Source organism: Panthera pardus, unplaced genomic scaffold (genome assembly GCF_024362965.1).
Source record: "Panthera pardus isolate Hobbes unplaced genomic scaffold, ASM2436296v1 HiC_scaffold_12, whole genome shotgun sequence".
Classification (NCBI taxonomy): Eukaryota; Metazoa; Chordata; class Mammalia; order Carnivora; family Felidae; genus Panthera; species Panthera pardus.
Window position 1 is genome coordinate 108,418,417 of NW_026526677.1, and position 19,144 is coordinate 108,437,560.

At 37.6% G+C, this 19,144-nt stretch overlaps 1 protein-coding gene across 1 annotated transcript in view; it reads right to left on the reverse strand.

The window, feature by feature from the left end:
- The window catches only part of CUL5 (cullin 5), a 96,147-nt gene that overhangs the window by 41,189 nt on the left and 35,814 nt on the right, over window positions 1-19,144 (reverse strand). Inside the window, exons 3-7 of the mRNA XM_053900536.1 lie at window positions 16,961-17,060; window positions 9,148-9,324; window positions 7,184-7,325; window positions 5,222-5,367; window positions 5,058-5,138 (exon numbers count right to left, since the gene is read on the reverse strand). Coding sequence (XP_053756511.1) covers window positions 5,058-5,138; window positions 5,222-5,367; window positions 7,184-7,325; window positions 9,148-9,324; window positions 16,961-17,060 — 646 coding nt within the window. The remainder of the gene's footprint in view (window positions 1-5,057; window positions 5,139-5,221; window positions 5,368-7,183; window positions 7,326-9,147; window positions 9,325-16,960; window positions 17,061-19,144) is intronic.

The window sequence follows — 19,144 nt, forward strand, 5'->3', positions numbered from 1 at the left end:
TTTGAGTATTTTCTGTGTTTAATGGCCATTATTAGGTATATATTTCTGTGATTTGTCTGTATCTTTTTCCAATATCTTTCTTTCAGGTTCTTACTCATTTTTTGTTTCTCAATTTGTCAAAGTTCTTTATATAGCAGGGCTAAGAGGCCTCTTTGTGATATATGCCACAAATATGTTTTCCCAGATTGTCAGTTTCCTTTTGACTTTATGATTCTTTCATAATTTTTAAAATCTAGTCAAATTTATCAATCTTTTCTTTTACTGACTCTGAATTTTGAGTCATGTTAAAAAGACACCAAGGTTAAAGAGGAACTCTTCTAGGACCTGTATGACTGAATGCTGTAATACAGAGTCAGCTTTTTCCAAATGGCTACCGAGTTGTTCCATCGCTATCTTTTTTTTTTTTTTTTTAAAGTTTATTTATTTTGAGAGAGGGAATGAGAGAGAGAATCCCAAGCAGGCTCTGCACCACCAGTGCAGACGTGGGGCTCAAACTCACCAACCATGAGATCATGACCTGAGCCAAAACCAAGAGTCAGAGGCCTAATGGATTGAGCCACCCAGACGGCCCTCCCATCACCATCTTTTAAAAAGTTTATCTTCACTCCCAATGATTTGAGATCCAACCTTTTTCACATAAAACTCTGGACTTTCTACCCCACCCCACTGGTCCACTATGCATTCATGTGCCAATATCACATTATTTTACAGAAGAGGTTTTAATGTCTGATGGAGCTTGCTCTGCACAGTTTTTCTTTACCAGTATTTTCCTGGCTGTTCTTACATGTTTATTTTTCCACACAAACTTTCATATCAACTTGTCCTAACTTTATTAAAGTTGTATTTTTGTTGGAATTATGGTGAATTTGTAAATTCATTTAGGGAAGAACTGATATCTTTATAATTCTGAGTCACAGAATTTAATAACAATAGATGTCTTGGGAAGTCTGGGTGGCTCAGTCTTAGGTTAACTGACTCTTGGTTTTGGCTCAGGTCATGATCTCATGGGTTCGTGAGTTTAAGCCCTGCATCGCATTCAGCGCAAAGCCTGATTGGGATTTCTCTCTCTCCCTCTCTCTCTCTGCCCCTCCCCCACTTGAGCTCGGTCTCAAAAGATAAACATAAAAAATTAAAAAAAAGAAAAAAGAATAGTCTTTCCAATATTTCAAGTCTATTTCTTTTTGAGTGTGTAAAAAGTTTTCCTCCTACAGGTTTCACACATTTCTTGTTAAATTTATTCCCAAGCATTTAATTTTCTTTTTTATTACCATAGTGAGATTTTTCTTAATATTATATTCTATTTATTATTTATGCATAGGAAGACTATTAGTTTTGTACATTATTTTTACATCCTACTACTTTACTGAACTGCTTTATTTTTTGAGTTAATTTTACCACTGATGGTCTGGAGTTTTCCAAATACACTATCAAATCATCTCTAAATTTAGAGTTTTACTTCTGCTTGCCCATTCTTATTACTGCAATTGATTTCTCTAGTCTAAGTGCAAAGGCTGACACCTTTGCATACAATACAATGTTAAATAGAAGAAGAAATAGTGGGCACCCTTGCCTTGTTCATGATTTTAGTGGAAAGGACACTGGTGTTTCTCCATGAAATAAGATACTGGCCATACATAGGACTATGTATTACAAATTTCTGATAATATTCATAATAAAAGATGAATAAGTGAATACTTCTTAACCTAACAAAATGCAAACATCATGCCAAACTCCAACACCATGCTTAGTGATGAAAACGTGGACGTATTCCCATCAAAGACTGAAAGAAGACAAAGATCCCCAATATTTAACATTTTTCTAAAATTAACTATTAATAGATTTAGTCCATTGAAGGAAATAGGAGATATTAATATTAGAAAGGAAGAAGTAAGCATCATCATTTGCAAATGGTATCATCAGCCGCTTGGAATACGCAGGGTAACAAAATAAAACTCTTATAAACAATGAAAGAATCCAGTAAGCTGTTTAGTACTATATTAACATTACTTGAATGTACATTTGATCTTTATTAGGGTTGGCCTCACAACTGGGTACTACCTGGGTGAGATTTCCTCTATTATAGAAAACAAAACAGGTCCAAAAACATGTTTTCCTGCATATGTTAAAAACTAACCAGGTGTAAAAAACTGAGGATGATTCATACTAAGTTGATTAACCATAATAAATTGCTAATTTACAGAATGAAAAAAGTGCCAAAAACATACTTACTTTAACCTTAAATTCTGGAGTGCACTACTGTGTACCCCATATGAAGAGACCGTAACAGTAAAATACATTCTCCCTATATTATGACTGTCCTCCATTAAAAAGAATAGTTTGATATATAAGAACATAGCATTGCATGTTCTGACCTCTAGAAATACTTCTTCTCAGAGAATTTAGGACAGTAAGTCTGCTTTGAATTATTTGTAGTATGGAAAGTGACTTGTTTCTTACTAACTATTCAAATAATACTGTTCATGGGCACCTGGGTGGCCCAGTCGGTTAAGCATCTGACTCTTGATCCCAGCTTAGGTCTTGATCTCAGGGTTTTGAGTTCAAGCCCCATCTTGGATTCTATGCTGGGCATGAAGCCTACTTCAAAAAAATAAATAATAGTAATACTGTTCATACTTTATTTGTATCAGGACTTGGTGAGTTTTTGTTTACTGTTCCTTCCATCACAACATACTTCAATTTAACACATCATTTCTCTCTGAAAACAGAAACTGTAAATTAGCAATGTAACAAATATTATATACACAGTACCAGGGCCTCAGCTCAGTGAGGTATATAAATAGTAATGCATCTGCATTAAGCCTGAAATTCCCAATGTTATAATCAATCCTACGGTTTTGTACGTGGTTGTCCTCTGTACCAAATTTTGTTGTACAAACAACACATTGGTTGCTGATGAATACTAATCTATTGTTAACAGAGTGATACCCTTTGAAGAAAAAGATGGCAATAGTAATTGGGAGAGTGCATGACAGATTTCTGAAAGATTTCTGAATTGCTGGTAATTCTTGTTATGGTGATCTTACAGGTACGTTCACTTTGTGATAATTCATACTTGAGATTTCTGTGCACTTTTATGTATATACATTATACTTGAATCAAGTATATTTTAATTTTTAAAAATAAGCAGAAAACTGAAACAAAATAAAAACAAACCACACAAAAAGACCTCCAACATCTCCAATAAAGTCCAATTTCTCTGGAAGCATGCTATATTGCACTTAGGGTCTCTGTTGAAAACAGTAACAAAAAAACTCATCTTTAAACTCTAGAATCATTCAGCTTGATGAGATCCTCACACTATGTGTTAACTGTGGAAGAGCAAATTCACATCTTCTATTTTAACTCTTTCTGTGTGTGTGTGTGTATGTGTTTCAAAGTAGAAAGGGAGGCTCACTTGTTCTATACAAACTGTCATGTGTATTTGAGTATCTCTGCCTTTCTCATTCTCCTTTTCTTGCTTTCTCTTATTCTTAGACCATCTATAGCTGAATTTCCTGAAGTCTCATATGCATATAATACAAATTAAGCTGTATAAACCAGAGCAGAAAAACAATTCTACCTTACAAAACTGCAACATCCCCACCCAGACGCTCCAGGCACAATGATCAACTCAAACTCCTCACGCTCACTCATTATTTCTTCTGCACCATCCAGACTTACTCTTCCCCCAGGCCAAAACCCCAGAAACACCCAGACTCAGTTCCTTTTAATATCTAGCCCCACCCACAGACACCAGGTTCCATTTCTGGGAAGCCTTTCTCTCCACTCTTCTGGGCTATGCCCCCACTGCTACAGACCTATCTGGTGCTCCCAAACCCTAGCATGAATGATCATAAAAACCACCTACCTCCTATTCTTCTCTCTTCCCCATTCCAATGAACCTTTCATCCAGTCATGTCCTCTCTCTGAAGGACAGCGCTGAGCGAGGCACCTTGCTTAGAAACATTCATTGGCCTTCCCTGCACTTTGAATGAAGCCCAAGCCTGGCTTTCAAGGTCTACACAGAATTCCTACAAATAACCATGAAATTAGCCCACTCTCCTGACCAATATGAGAGTTATTTTAACCACTAAAAGAGGACACATACTGTATATTATAAAAAGACAAACATAAAAACCAAAGGAAAAAAATCTAACTCAGCCTGATTTCTGAACAAAGAATGAACATGACTATCATTCAAGACCGAAGAGCCAAAGAAAAGTCAGAAGCAAATAAATAAATAAATCCATCCATAGCTGAAAATGTTTGGTTACAGGGAAACATGAATGTGGCCACCCGGAATGCAAATCTAAATCTAGTTTCTCATCCCCAAAGACTGAAAATAACTACAGGAAACACTACTGCTATATGTGAGCAATTTCCGAGACTCTATGCAAGCTTGATTCTTACTTCCTTAGGACAGCACGTTAAGGTCATTCTCCATGTAGAAGAAAACAGCGAGTACAGATAATAGAGCATGGCTATGATCTCTGATCAGTTTCACTTTTTTTTTTTTTTTGAGGAAATTACAGTATAAAAACACCAAAATAACAATATAAAGACTGATGTTCTCTGATCAAGTAGTATTTTATCTCACAAGATAAGGTTTGAAAACATCCTCTCAGAACAAGAAAAAATACCCTCCATGGTCACTATTTCAGTGATCACAGCCACTTTACAGGACATAATTATCGTGAATTATAAGGATCCACTATATCTCTAGGGAACATATTTTACTTGCAACACAAACATGGTTAACTTCGGATACGCATAAAACAATACAAGGACACTGTTTAAAAATTAAGTACATTAAATGTAGTGAAGCCTGGAGCAGGGATGGCAAATAGATTTCGTCTTGCACGTCGGTTCAAAAGAACAACGAGTTCTGAATAAGGTGTCCTCTGAAACTGGGACACCAGGGGAGAGACTGTCCTCGATTAGTAACGTTGGCCAGAGATGAGAGAAAGGAGTCAGAAGACCTGCACCACACATTTGCCATCCCTTGGCTACCGTACTTCAAAGAATCTCAAAGAATACATAATCACAAAATTACTTACTGCTTCAACAGAGTTGCATTCCCGCCTTGTTTCTAAATAACGTAGTGCTCGTTTTTCTTCTTCTTTCAATTTAGCGTCTGCCTGCCCAGAAGCAAAATAGCAATCATTTTTAAGAATATCAAGAGAACAGCTGAAATTATCACATATACTAAGTTCTGACTTACATATTTCATATAATTCTGTACACCATTTTGTTGTAAATACGAGGGTGCCTGTGTTCTATAAAATCTCTCTGTGGAGTCCAAGTATGCCTTCTCAAAATTATCCCTATAAATTTGAAGCTTATCCTCAGGATTAGAACAAAGGTTAACTGAAAAACAGAAAATAAAATTTTACTCTAATTATGTTTCAAATCAGTATTTTGAGTACAATAATTGAAATAACAAATAGTGAGGGGTCATTATGTGCAAGGGACTGTGACAACGCTCAAGAGAACATAAATATAATACAAGACCCTTCTCCATAACAGACTTAAAATGGTAACAGCATAAAGCACTAAAGTGACAAACAGTACAGATAACATGGGCTATTGTATTTCTGCATAGGAAAGGGCATGACTTCTAACTAGATGGTCAAGAAACCATCCACAGATGAGATGAGATTTGAGATGAGTCTTAAGGGAAAACTAGAATTTACATAGAAGCTAGTAAAATAAGCAAATAATCTGAAGTACAAAAATCCCAAGGCCAAGTCAAGGTATAATGACCAGGTAGAATGGGAAGTTAGGAGTGGCTGTGGAGGGGTACATGGGTGGCTGAGTCAGTTGAGCATCAGACTCTGGATTTTGGCTAAGGTCATGAACTTTGGGTTTGTGAGTTTGAGCCCCACGTTGGGCTCTACACAGACAGCATGAAAACTGCTTGGAATTCTCTCTCTCCCTCTCTTTCTCTCTCTCTCTCAAAAAGAAAAAAAATACGAGTGGTTATGGAAAGTCTCGAATCTCAGGTTAAGTAACCTGAATTCAGCATGGTGTAACCACTAAATGGGTAAAATCAAATAAAAAGTACTTAAAAATTAATCTCATGAACAGTACATGGGTTAAATGATAGTAATAAGGTCACTATAAGACAACTGTTTCAAAAGTCCAGAAGCAGAGTTTACACAGTATAAACTGGTGGTAGCTGATAGAAGAGGAATAAATTTCAAGGACATGGCTAATGAAAGCCTAAACACTATGATAGCTCAAGACGTATGGGGTAATAGAGAAAGCCAATCAAAGATAACTGCAGGTTCATTAATACAAAAAATTCTTGGGGCGCCTGGGTGGCTCGGTCGGTTAAGCGTCCGACTTCGGCTCAGGTCATGATCTCACGGTCCGTGAGTGCGAGCCCCGCGTCGGGCTCTGTGCTGACGGCTCAGAGCCTGGAGCCTGTTTCGGATTCTGTGTCTCCCTCTCTCTCTGCCCCTCCCCTGTTCATGCTGTGTCTCTCTCTGTCTCAAAAATAAATAAACGTTAAAAAAAAAAAAATTAAAAAAAAAAAACAAAAAATTCTTACTGAGGAGTACTTTGTGCCCACGTCCTACATCCAGTAAAGATACAGTGTCAACAACACAGTTAACTGAACTAAATTATGATGACAGGGAGGCACGGGTCCTATGAATCAATGTGAGAGGGACCTAAGCTAGCCCGGGAATTAGGGAAGGCCTCTAAGAGGAAACAGAGGATGCAGATGAGCTAGAAGACAGAGGGAGGAGGAGGAGGAGTATTCTGAGAGAAAACACTGTATCTGACTTAAATAATAAATGAGAAGAGCACTGCCAGAAGCTGAAAAGTTCAGAGAGGAGTATGTACATGAAATAAACATACTGTCTGAAAATATAAGCACAAAATTAGTTACCACCTTTAGGAGCTAAAGAATCAAAATCTACATTTCTTTAATTCAGGTCACTGAAAGGATTTGCCAGCCAAGAAATGAGTGACATGGAGAAAACAAGTATTAACCACACAAATATGGGTTTTTCTATGTGGCCTTGAAGAGATTTCATGCCTTCTGTGTACTCTTAACAGCATCTGGCACTAAACATAGGCGTGTCTCTATGCTAGTACACATAACTCTGGCAGTACTATTCTGTAACTGTCTCAGAATTTCCAGAAAAAATTATCATCAGGAAAGTTCAGAACATACCATAGGATTCTCTTACTCCAATGACCAGCTGAGAATCAAAAGCTTCTCCTAATCTTTCAGCATGTACCAGCTTCATTGCACTATCCTGGAGTCTGTTTTTTATATTTGAAAAGATTGACTCATTCCATGTATCAAGCATGAGCTAGGATAAAAAGAAGCATGAAATCATTGCAATTATTAATATACTAAGTACCATACAGACACACAAAAACTTTAGCTATAAATACTAAAAAAAGGAAACCACATTCTTAGGCCTATATTCACTTGAATGCTTCAGGGAACTAGTATATTTAAATCTGGTAAAAAACACATGGTAAATGTTAAAGAACACATTTCAAAATCTAACGTAAATGGATTTGAATTCCAGCTCTATTACTTATTCACCGGCTTTCCCATCTGTAAAATAGTAAAAGTAAGAATACAAATCTTAAGTGGTTGTTGTAAAAATTAAATACAGTAATGCCTGGAAAAGGTTACCTCCCCTACAGTTACAAGGTTACATTTCAGAAATACTGGTCAGTGTTTGGAATGCTCATGTGCAGGTTTGTACGAACATGAAATGCAAAAAGCACTGAATGAAAACCTGCCTGATACTAGATCTTAAAAAACACACACAAATCCACCTGAAAGATGTTCCATTTAAATGATGGAAATATTACACACATATCCATATGTATTATCATTCCAAGTAACTGGGTCAGATACAGAAAATATATTAACAACAGTAGCATCAATAACGACAAAAATAACAGGTATGTAACATTCACTACGTACCTAGCACTGCTCTAAGTACTTTCCACACGTAACTCATTTAATCCTCAATACCGATATATAGGTGTTATTATCTCCTTTTTAGAAATGCAGACTCAGAGGCACTGAGAGGAAAGCTAACTCCCCACATGCATACAGCTCATTAATGGCAACACTGGGATTTGAATCCAACAACTATGGTCTCAGAATCTACGGTCTTAATCATTAAGTGATGCTGATTCCTGTAATCAGTAGGGGATGGCAAAAATTAAAAGAATAACGGAAAAACAAGAGAGGACAAGATTATGGAACTGAAAATTAAAAAGCACGTAGAAGTATTTTTCTTTTTTGGGGGGGAGGGGGATAATTTCTCATATTGCAGTTATTTCTACCACCCGAGAACCACTGGGTGTCTAAATTTACAGCATCCCTGTCGACATCAGCACAAATTTTAGAGCTTGGAAGGGGCAGGAATGCCGAGGCAACTATTTGAGGGCCTGAGTTTGCATTCAGCAAGTAGCAAGTCGTTTAAAGTCCAAGAGGCATTTCGTACTTTTCTTCCACTTTTCAAATCTATGTTTCTATTTGATTCTCAGAAGCAAGAATACATATGAGAAATGAGGGCAGGGAGCTTTAAGTCATTAAGGATTGAAGAGCTGAAAAGAACACCTGAGATTCCACTTTCAGAGCTGAGTTCTTTCAATTAAATCACAAGGAGTTCTGGACACAGAACTTTTAACTAGAAACTATGCAAAATATGAAAATAAACAGTACATGAGTTCACAATAACTAGAATCAAGTAAAAAGAAAAACATAACAATAATAGCAGCTTAGTCACAATGAAACACCAAGATACGAGAAGGTAATCTAAGGAGAGATTTTTGAAAGAGGAAAAAAGTAAAGTAATCTATAGGAAGGTAAAAGTACAAAGAAAGAAGAAGGAAACAGAATACAGAAGATAAAACTAGGAAAAGGCAGAGATGTCTGAAGGCACAGATCCGCAACTCAACACCACGTGGGATAACGAAACAGAAGTGCAGCTCAACGCGGTTGGAAGAAAGACAGTATTATTCAGTAAAACCCAGCAAGAACTTAAAAGGAATTTATATGTGAAGTAGGAAAGCCCACTTAAAGTCTAAATTACTTCCTAAAGTTGTAAAATAACCCTCTTTCTGAAGACTAGTAAGGGGGACAAAAAGCAAAAATAAACTTACTTTTCGAACAATACTGTCTTCTACGGTTGATTTTTTATTGCTGCCCTGTTTACCCATTAAAGTAATCTCCAGTTGACAAAAAGGCTTCGGTAAAATATCACACTGTGTAAAGAATTTTCGCCATTCAACAATGTATGCTTTTAGCAAAGCTGTATCATCTTGATGGCTCAGTACTCGCTGGAAAAAAAAAAAGAATTATATGAATTTGAAATAAATACAGGTAGGTGCTTGAAAGAATAACAGAACATAGCCATGCTATAGAGCATTTTATTTACTGTACAAACTATATTATACTCAAGAAATTAAAACATGTATATATCCAAGAAAAAAACACGTTCACAAAGACTTACTACGGCAATCATTTTGATATATACATAAAATCATCATGTATACATGAAACTGATCAAATGTTATATGTCAACTATATTTCATTTAAAAAAAAATCCCAAACCCTCTATCCTTAAGCTATCACCTTTTTATCCTCCCCACTACCATTCCCATCCATCCCTTTCCTGGCCCTAGCAACCATTCATTTGCTTTTGGTGTCTATATATTTGCCTGTTCCAGACTTCCACATGAATGGAAACTTACAATATGTAGACATTTATGACTGACTTCTTTCATATAACAGTTCTGAGGTTCACCCAAGTCCTAGGACCTATCATTACTTTATTCCTTTTATGGCTGAATTCTATCCCATTTTATAGATATACCACATTTTATCTACCGGTCCATTGATGGACATCAGGGTTGTCTCCACCTATTGGCTATCATGAATAATGCTGCTATAAATATCCATATCCCCAAAAAAGTTCATAAAAAAACCTGTGTACACTCACCAAGAAAGAGAGGACTGAAATAAACAACATCAGAAATGAAACAGGAGACATTACAACTGATAACACAGAAGTACAAAGGAGTGGGGCTCCTGGCTGGCTCAGTCAGTAGAGCACGTGACTCTTGATTTCAGGGTTGTGAGTTTAAGCCCCACACTATAGCCTACTTAAAAAAAAATTACAAAGGACCATAAGAGACACTGTGAACAATTATACGCCAACATATTCAACAACAGAGAAGAAATGGATAAATTCCATAAGACATAAAATCTATGAAGACAAAAGAAATAGAAAATCTGAACAGACCCAATCACTAGCAAGTAGACTGAATCATTAATGAAAAATCTCCAACAAACTGAAGTCTGGGACCAAATGGCAACAATGGTGAATTCTACTAAACACTGAATGAGAATATCAATCCTTTTCAAACTCTTCCAAAAAACAGAAGAGGAATAAACACTTACAAACTCAGTTAATGAGGCTGGTATTACCCTGACACCAAAAACCGGTAAGGATGGCCCAAAAGAAGAAAATTATAGGCCGATATCCCTTAAGAACATGGGTGCAAAACTGCTCAGCAAAATATCAGAAAACCAAATTCAACAATACATTGAAAGGACCATACACCATGATCAAGCGGGATTTATTCCACGGATGCAATGTTGGTTAGTTCAGCACTCACAGATCGATCAATGGGAAACACCACATTAACAAAACGAAGTATAAATCTCATATAACTAGAGTGCCTGGGTTGTGAGGTTGGTTAAGCGTCCAACTCTTGATTTTGGCTCAGATCATGATCTCACAGTTCAGTTAGTGGAATCAAGGCCTGCATTGGGCTCTGCGCTCCAGGCTCTCTCCCTCTCTGCCCCGTCCTGGCTCACATTCACAAGTGTGCATTCTCTCTTTCTCTCTCTCTCAAAATAAACATCAGAGAGAAAGAGAGAGAGAGAGAGAGAGCGCACGGGGGAGGGACAGAGAGAGAGAGGGAGCCACAGATTCCGAAAGTGGCTCCAGGCTCCACACTGTCATCACAGACCCCAAGTGGGGCTTGAGCCCACAAACCATGAGATCATGACCTGAGCCGAAGTTGGATGTTTAACTGACTGAGCCACCCAGCCGCCCCAATAAATAAACATTTTTAACAAATCATATGATCATCTCAAATAGATGCAGAAAAAGCATTTGACAAAATCCAATATCCATTTATGATAAAAACTTAAAGCAGGTATTGAGGGAATTTACCTCGGTATAATAAAGGCAATATATGACAAACACATAACTAAAATCATACTCAGCAGTGAAAAGCTAAAAGCTTTTCCTCTAAGATCAAGAACGGGACAAGAATGCTAACTGTTGTCACTTTGATGTAACATATACTGGAAGTCTTAGAACACCCATACAAGCCAGACGACAAGAAAAAGAAATAAAAGGCATCCAAGTAAAAAGAAGTAAAACTGTCACTATTTGTAGGTAATATAATACATTAAAAAATCATGAAGACTCCACTAAAAAACTGTCAAAACCAGTTAAGTTTAGTTTTAGTAACACAAGATACAAAATCAATATACAAAAATATGTTGCGTTTCTATATACTTAAACTATCAGAAAGAGAAATTAAAAAAAAAAAAGAACAATACCATTTACAATTGCATCAAAAAGAATACCTGAAAATAAATTTAACCAAGGAGGTGAAAGAACTGTACACCCCAAATTGTAAGACATTGATGAAACAAACTGAAGACACAAATAAATGGGAAGACATCCAGTCCTCATGGAATAGAAAAATAATAGCATTAAAATGTTCATACTACCAAAAACAATATACAGAATAAATGCAATCCCAATCAAAAGTCCAGTGGTATTTTTCACAGAAAAAGAACAAACAATCTTATAATTTGTAGGGAACCACAGAAGACCCAGAATAGTCAAAGCAACCTTGAGAAAGAAGAACAAAGCTGGAGGCATCACCCCCTGACTTCAAACTATATGACAAAGCTCTACAGTAATCAAAATCGTGCGGTATTAGCACAAAAAACAGACACGCAGATCAACGGAACAGAAAAGAGCGCCCAGAAATAAGCCCACACTTATGCGGTCAATTAATTTACAACAAAGGAGTCAAGAATCTACAATGGGGAAAGGACAGAAATACACACGAGGAAAGGACAACCAAGTACCAACAAATGGTGCTGAGAAAACTGGATAGCCACACACAAATGAAGGAAACTGCACCACTCTCTTGCACCACACACAAAAATGAGCTCAAAATGGATTCAAGACTCAAACGTAAGACCACAAACCAGAAAGCTCCGAGAAGAAAGCATGGGTGATAAGCTCCTTAACACGGCTCTTGGCGATGACTGTTCTGAATAGGACACCCAAAGCAACAAAAGCAAAAATAAACACGCAGGACTACGCCAAACTAAAAAACTGCCACACGGCAAAGGAAACCCTGAACGCAATGAAAAGACAACCTACCAATGGGAGAAAGTCACTGCACATCACCTATCTGACGAGGAGCTAGTATCCAAAACGCACAAAGAACTCCTACGACGCAACAGCAAATAGTAAACAATTAGAGTGAAAAATGGGCAGATCTTCCCATGCGTCCGATGACGACATAAGATGGCCAACAGGTCATTCAAAAGATGCTCATCGTCACGAAAATGTAAATCGGAACCGCAATGGGCCATCACCTCGCACCTGTCAGAACGGCCAGCATCAAGAAGACAAGAAATAACAAGAGCTGGCGAGGCTGTGGTGAAAAGGGAGCCTGTGTGCGCTGTGGGTGGGAAGTGAACTGTGCAGCCACTATGGAAAACGCTATGGAGGTTGCTCGAAAAATTAAGAACAGAACTACCATATGATCCAGCAATTCCACTTCTGGGTGTTTACCCAAAGAAAATGAAAACACAAACTCGAGAAAATATATGCACTCCGATGAATACTACAGCATCATTTACAACAGCCAAGATATGGAAACAACAAAAGTATATCAAAGACAAAGAAAATGTTATATAGGGGCACCTGGGTGGCTCAGGCAGTTAAGCAGCCAACTCTTGATTTCAGTTCAGGTCATGATCTCACGGCTCATGAGAATGAGCCTCACATCGGGCTCCACACTGACAGGGCAGAGCCCCCTTGAGATTCCCTCTCTGCCTCTTCCCTGCTTGAGCTCTCTCAAAATAAATAAATAAACATTTTAAACCAAGAAAAAGAAAATGTGGTATATATACACATTGGACTGTTTCCCAGCCATTAAAAACAAAACAAAACAAAACGAAGTCTTGCCATTGGCAAGAACACAGACCTTGAAGGCAACAACAGTTAACAACTGTATTCGATATTAGAAAGTTGGTAAAAGGAGCTCTTAAAAGGTCTCATCACAAGAAAAAAAAATTCTGTAACTATGTGTGGTTATGGATGCTAACTAACTTACTGTAATCAATTCGCAAAATATACAAACATCAAATCATTACACTGTACACCTAAAGCTAATGTCAATTATACCTAAATTTAAAAAACCCAACTTACACAGTAATGTTCACAGAAGCATTATTCAAAACAGACAAAAAGTAGTAACAACCCAAGTGTCCACCAATGACGAACAGATGAAAAAAACTGGTGTATAGTCATACAGTGGAATATTATTCAGCCATAAAAAGAAATGCAACAAAGATAATTATTACAATGTAGTTTAATCTTGAAAACATTATCGTCAATCAAAGCTAGTCATAAAAGGCTTCATATTGCATGAGTCCATTTATACAAAACGAACAAAAGCACAGAAGGAGAAAGTAGATTAGGGGCGCCTGGGTGGCTCAGTCAGTTAAGCATCCGATTCTTGGTTTCGGCTCAGGTCATGATCTCACAGTTTTGAGATCGAGCCCCACAACAGGCTCAGTGCTGCCTGCTTGGGATTCTCTTTCCCCGTCTCTGTTCCTGCTCCGGTCATGCTCACATCTCTCTCTCTTTCTCAAAATAAATAAGTCAACTTAAAAAAAAAAGTAGATTAGTGGTTGCTAGAGTTTGTGGAGAGTGGGTAATGAGGGGGCGGGTTAACTGATCAGGGGTACAGTTTTTTTTAGGGTGACGAGAATGTTCTAGAATTTGTGGATGATGGTTGCACAACTTTATGAATATATAAAATATGGTTTAAGAGGGTGAATTTTCTGGGATGTAAATTACATCACAATTTTTTTAAAAGGGTGGGGTCTATTTCTCCACCACTGGTTTGGGTTGATCCTGTGACAGGCTTTGACCAAGAGAATGCAGATGTGACACCTTGAGACTTCCAAACTGACCTGAGGAGCTCTTGCAGATTTCAGTATCACCTCTGAGGCTGGTTTCCTCAAGAATGGGAAACCACCTGACAGAGAAAGGCCCAGATGGAAGCTAGCACCGAACACCAAGTTTGTGAGAGAGGCTCTCCTGGATCATCCAGTCCTTGCAGAGCCAACAGCCACCTGCTGGCACATGAACACACCAAGGCCTGGGGCCCCTGGCTGGCTCAGTAGGTAGAGTATGCAACTCTTGACCTCAGGGCTGTGAGTTCAAGCCCCACATGGGGCATGAAGCCCACTTTAAGAGAAAAAAGAAGCAGGGGGAGGGGAGCTAAACTTAGGCCAAATCAGGTGACCCTATCCCCAATTGCTAAATTATACAATTAAGAGCAAAAAAATACTTACATCAATATAACAAAATAACAAAAGAATTAAATACCCAAATAACTTCCCAAGCCTTGTACATTTATTTTTCACTTTCCATTTTGTCATTTTATATAATGCTATAAACATTTTAATGCAGATGGAAACAATCTCTCCTGTTTAAGAGATCTGGTCCTCCCTAACAAGATAAGTTCAGTCTAACTACTGACTAGGAAAATAACTCAAAAAGCTAAATTCTCTTAAAGGTTTAGAAGTCATACATATATGCCTAGCATTACTACTCCTACAATTTAAATGCTCAGAATCAGTGACACTAATCATCCTCCTCAGGGTTTTTCTGAGGTCTACATTCCAGATTTCACTGGATCATATTACAGTGAAACACTTAACTTAGTTTTCCAGTGTAAAGTGTATTTTTTTAACATTTATTAATACGTAAGGTGATTCTTTATGAGCCCATTTCCAGAAAATGAAGGATAAAGGTCTATAAATTTGAAATAAATATAATTTATATTCACCAAAAGTCATAAACAGATAAGGTGATATGCTTCCAAGGCAAGTAGAAACTATATTTCTAAATGAGTTCTGGAAAAGTATACTTTTCATTAAATTTTGATACCAAAACATTTATTTTTCTAAGCAAAGCAGAAAAATATTACTTATGTTCATTAAAAGATAATTTCCTATAAAACTATAGTTTTTAAAAAATCATTTATCAAAATGACAGAATTAATGATGTTATCAATAAAACATTTCATTTTGTAAGTAACACCCCATGTGACAGGATTCTTTTTTCATCATGGTAGTGGCTATTAGCAGAATTAAATATATAACAATCATACACGTAACTTCAGTATCTTATATAGAAAAAGACCATTTTTTAGGTTAGGCTAAAAATGTTAGGCTGCTATCAGTATTTAACAAAATTTCTAACAGACAACTTTGACTAATGTTGTATGAGACACTGACATAAAAATTCACCTAAAGAATAAAAAAATTCTAGCTCTGTAGTTTTCAAAACTTCATTTTAGAGAAAGGAAAACAATCTCAGGTCTTCAGGCCCTTCCTTCTTCAAAGTGTTAAGAGTATGGGGCACCTGGGTGGCTCAGTCAATTAAGCATCCGACTTCAGCTCAGGTCATGATCTCACAGTTAGTGAGTTCAAGCCCTGTGTCGGGCTCTGTGCTGACAACTAGGAACCTGGAGTCTACTTTGGATTCTGTGTCTCCCCCTCTCTCTGTTCCTCCCCTGTTCACACTGTCTGTCTGTCTGTCTGTCTGTCTGTCTCTCTCTCTCCCTCTCAAAAACAAATATTAAAAAGAATATTTTTTAATAAAACTGAAGCAGGCTCCAGGCTCCAAGCTGTCAGCACAGAGCCTGACACAGGGCTCAGACAATGAACTTTAAGACCATGACCTGGGCCAAAGTCAGATGCTTAACCAACTGAGCCACCCGGGCGCCCAAACCTAAAGACCTTTGAATGACCTCTTTTTCATTTCAATATTATGAAACATTTCTACATATTATAAACAAGAGTGAATTTCAGCTCAGCAGCAGCAATGTAAAGGACAATGCAAGGATTTTACAGTTGAAGAAATATCTGGAATTGAAGAAAATTACTATCAGCTTGAGAAGAGATACAGGCTGCGAGAAAAAAAACTGATTCATGTGTACTGACACTTGACAAAAAAACAGTGGGGGTGGGGACTTCTAAAGAACATATAAAAAACTTAACTCTTTATATCTTTTTTTTTGACAGAGAGCGAGCATGTGCACGTGCAAGCGGGAGAGGGGCAGAGGGAGAAAGAGAGAGAAAGAGAGAGAAAGAGAGAGAAAGAGAGAGAGAGAGAGAGAGAGAGAGAGAGAGAGAGAGAAACTTTAAGCAGGCTCCATGCTCAGCACAGAACCCGACCTAAGAGTTGGACAATTAACTGACTGAGCCACCCAGGAGCCTCTTTACAGCATCTTTTAATGGAGGATGATATACTCTCTTAACAGAAAAGGCGCTAAGGGGCGAAAAAACAACCAAATCCAAATCATCTCATTAAAAATTTTAATCAAAATGGGGCACCTGGCTGGCTCAGTTGGTAGAACATGCGGCTCTTGATCTTGGGGCTATGAGTTCGAGCCCCACGTTGGGGGTAGAGACTGCTTAAATAAATAAACTTAAAAAAAATAATTAACAGATGTCCAAAGTCAATGTGATATTTTAAAATTACTTCTGGAAGCCCTACATTCAAAATCAGAAAACAGGAAACTCTCTGAGTAAAGTCTTAAAATAAACTTAATACAAAGATGCAGCACTTACTGCCTGTGCTTGCTTGATAAACTCAAGAATATCTTCTTTTAAAGCCTGATGAATTTTTGCTGGACCTTTATCATCCCAGAGACAGACTGCATGCACATCCCTGTAAAAATAAAAGTAAACGAACATGAATACCAGAACAAGAACAAAGACAAAACTCACGTCAAGTTCTGCATGAATAGTTTCCATGGATCAAGCTACACCAAGATGAGGGTGGCTGAATCCATCCCTAAGAACCAAGAATTTTTTGTAAGCTGTTGTCACACATACACTTGTTTCTTTTTTTATTTTACTTTCTCTGTTTTCCTCCTTAATCTCTATTTACTGGATTTTTTTTTTAAGTAGGCTTCACGCCGAGCACAGGGCTTAAACTCTTGAACTCATGACCCTGAGAACAAGACCTGACCTGAGGTCAAGAGTAGGACATTCAACTGACTGAGCCACATAGGCATCCCCTCACTGGATATTTTGAATTACAAAAGCAAGCTCCCTTCTTCCAATCCCACATCCCAAGGTTCACTACTATTAATTTCTTTCTCATGTAACGACAAGTGTAAATTCTAATTCTTTACCAGAATATATGCAAACTATTCTTTAAAAAAAATTAGTCATTTAAATACTAGCAAATCTCTTAGCTTCCCCCATATAGCCGCTATATTTACACACTAATTACCGCTGTATCCCTGTTATTTAAAAAAACAAAACAAAAGCTCTCATAAGTTGGTATACTAAAACTCTGAATTTATAAAGCTGATATTATAGAAATATATTTAATGTTAATACAATATTGTCAATAAGTTAATTTCTTAATTGCCAAGCTGTAGAGTAGGGAAACTTATAACAAAAGGACAGAATCTTATATCGAGGATTCTTTTATCAAAAAATGTTCCCCAGTGATTCATTTAGTACCTAATGGAGCCCCTCTTATAAAAAATGTCAGAGAAATCAAAGTAAGACATCTCCAGAATTGTAATATTGTAACAATGACCAAATAGTTTGCTTTATATACAGAATCTTAGGAACATCAATATAACAATGTTCTGTCTGCATATTCATTTGAACTTACTTTGTCACCTGTTAAATTTAGCTTTTACCTTAATAGTGGTATCTAGCTCACTGCCCAGGATGCAGCAAACATACAAATCTTTGTTAAATAACAACAAAATAGGCAAATCTGATTGCTTACTATGTGCCAGTTACTTTTCTAGGCTGTTTTTACTCATTTAAATCTTCACAGCAACTCTGAAAGAAATACTCTTTTTATCACCATTTCACAGGTGGAGAAACTGTGGCAAAGAAAGGTTACGTAACATTCCGAAAATTACACAGCTAGTATATAGTGGAAACAGGCAGCTGGGCTCCAGAACACACACTAAACCATTCCCCAAATTCACTCTTGCACCTCTCCAAACCAACCATTCAGCCAACAGCAGCCAAAGTGATCTCCATAAAACAAGTCACATCATATGAGCTGTACCCTTAAAATCCTCCAATGGTTTCCTACTACTGTTTGAATAAACTATAAAATGATTAACTGATCCCTCTACAATCTCACCTCATGACTAAAATCAACCGGCTAAAATCAACTGATACAAAAATAGGTTGATTCTGGGGCACCCGGGTGGCTTAGTCAGTCAAGCGTCCACTCTTGGTTTCAGCTCAGGTCAAGATCTCACAGATCGTGATATAGACCCCCATATAGGGCTCTGCTCTGACAGCTTGGGGCCTGCTTGGGATTCTCTCTCTCCCTACCTCTCTGCCCCCTGCCCCTCCCCGAGCTCGCATGCGCACACCTGCGCTTTCTCTCTAAATAAATAAATAAGCTTAAAAAAAAAAAAAAGGTTGATTCTAATTCAGTATGTGTGCAACTACTGTGCATATAAACCCAAGATAGTTCAGGAACCCAGGAGAGGGGGAGAGTAGAAGTGAGAGGCAGAGGGGTAGTAAGGAAAAGGGAAGGCTCCCAGGAAGAGTTGGTTTCCTGAGCTTAATCTCCAAGAACAAGTAGGAGTTTGCCAGGCAAAGGTACAAGGGGGTGCGAGAAGGACATGGCACACACAAGTACCAGTAGAAGTACAGAACTGTGGATTACTGTGGTGCTTGCAGTGAATTTAACCAAATCACTGTGGTTCTCATGTCAAGCAGGGAGTGGTAAGCAAGAAATTGGGCAAATGAAGCCTTTTGCAG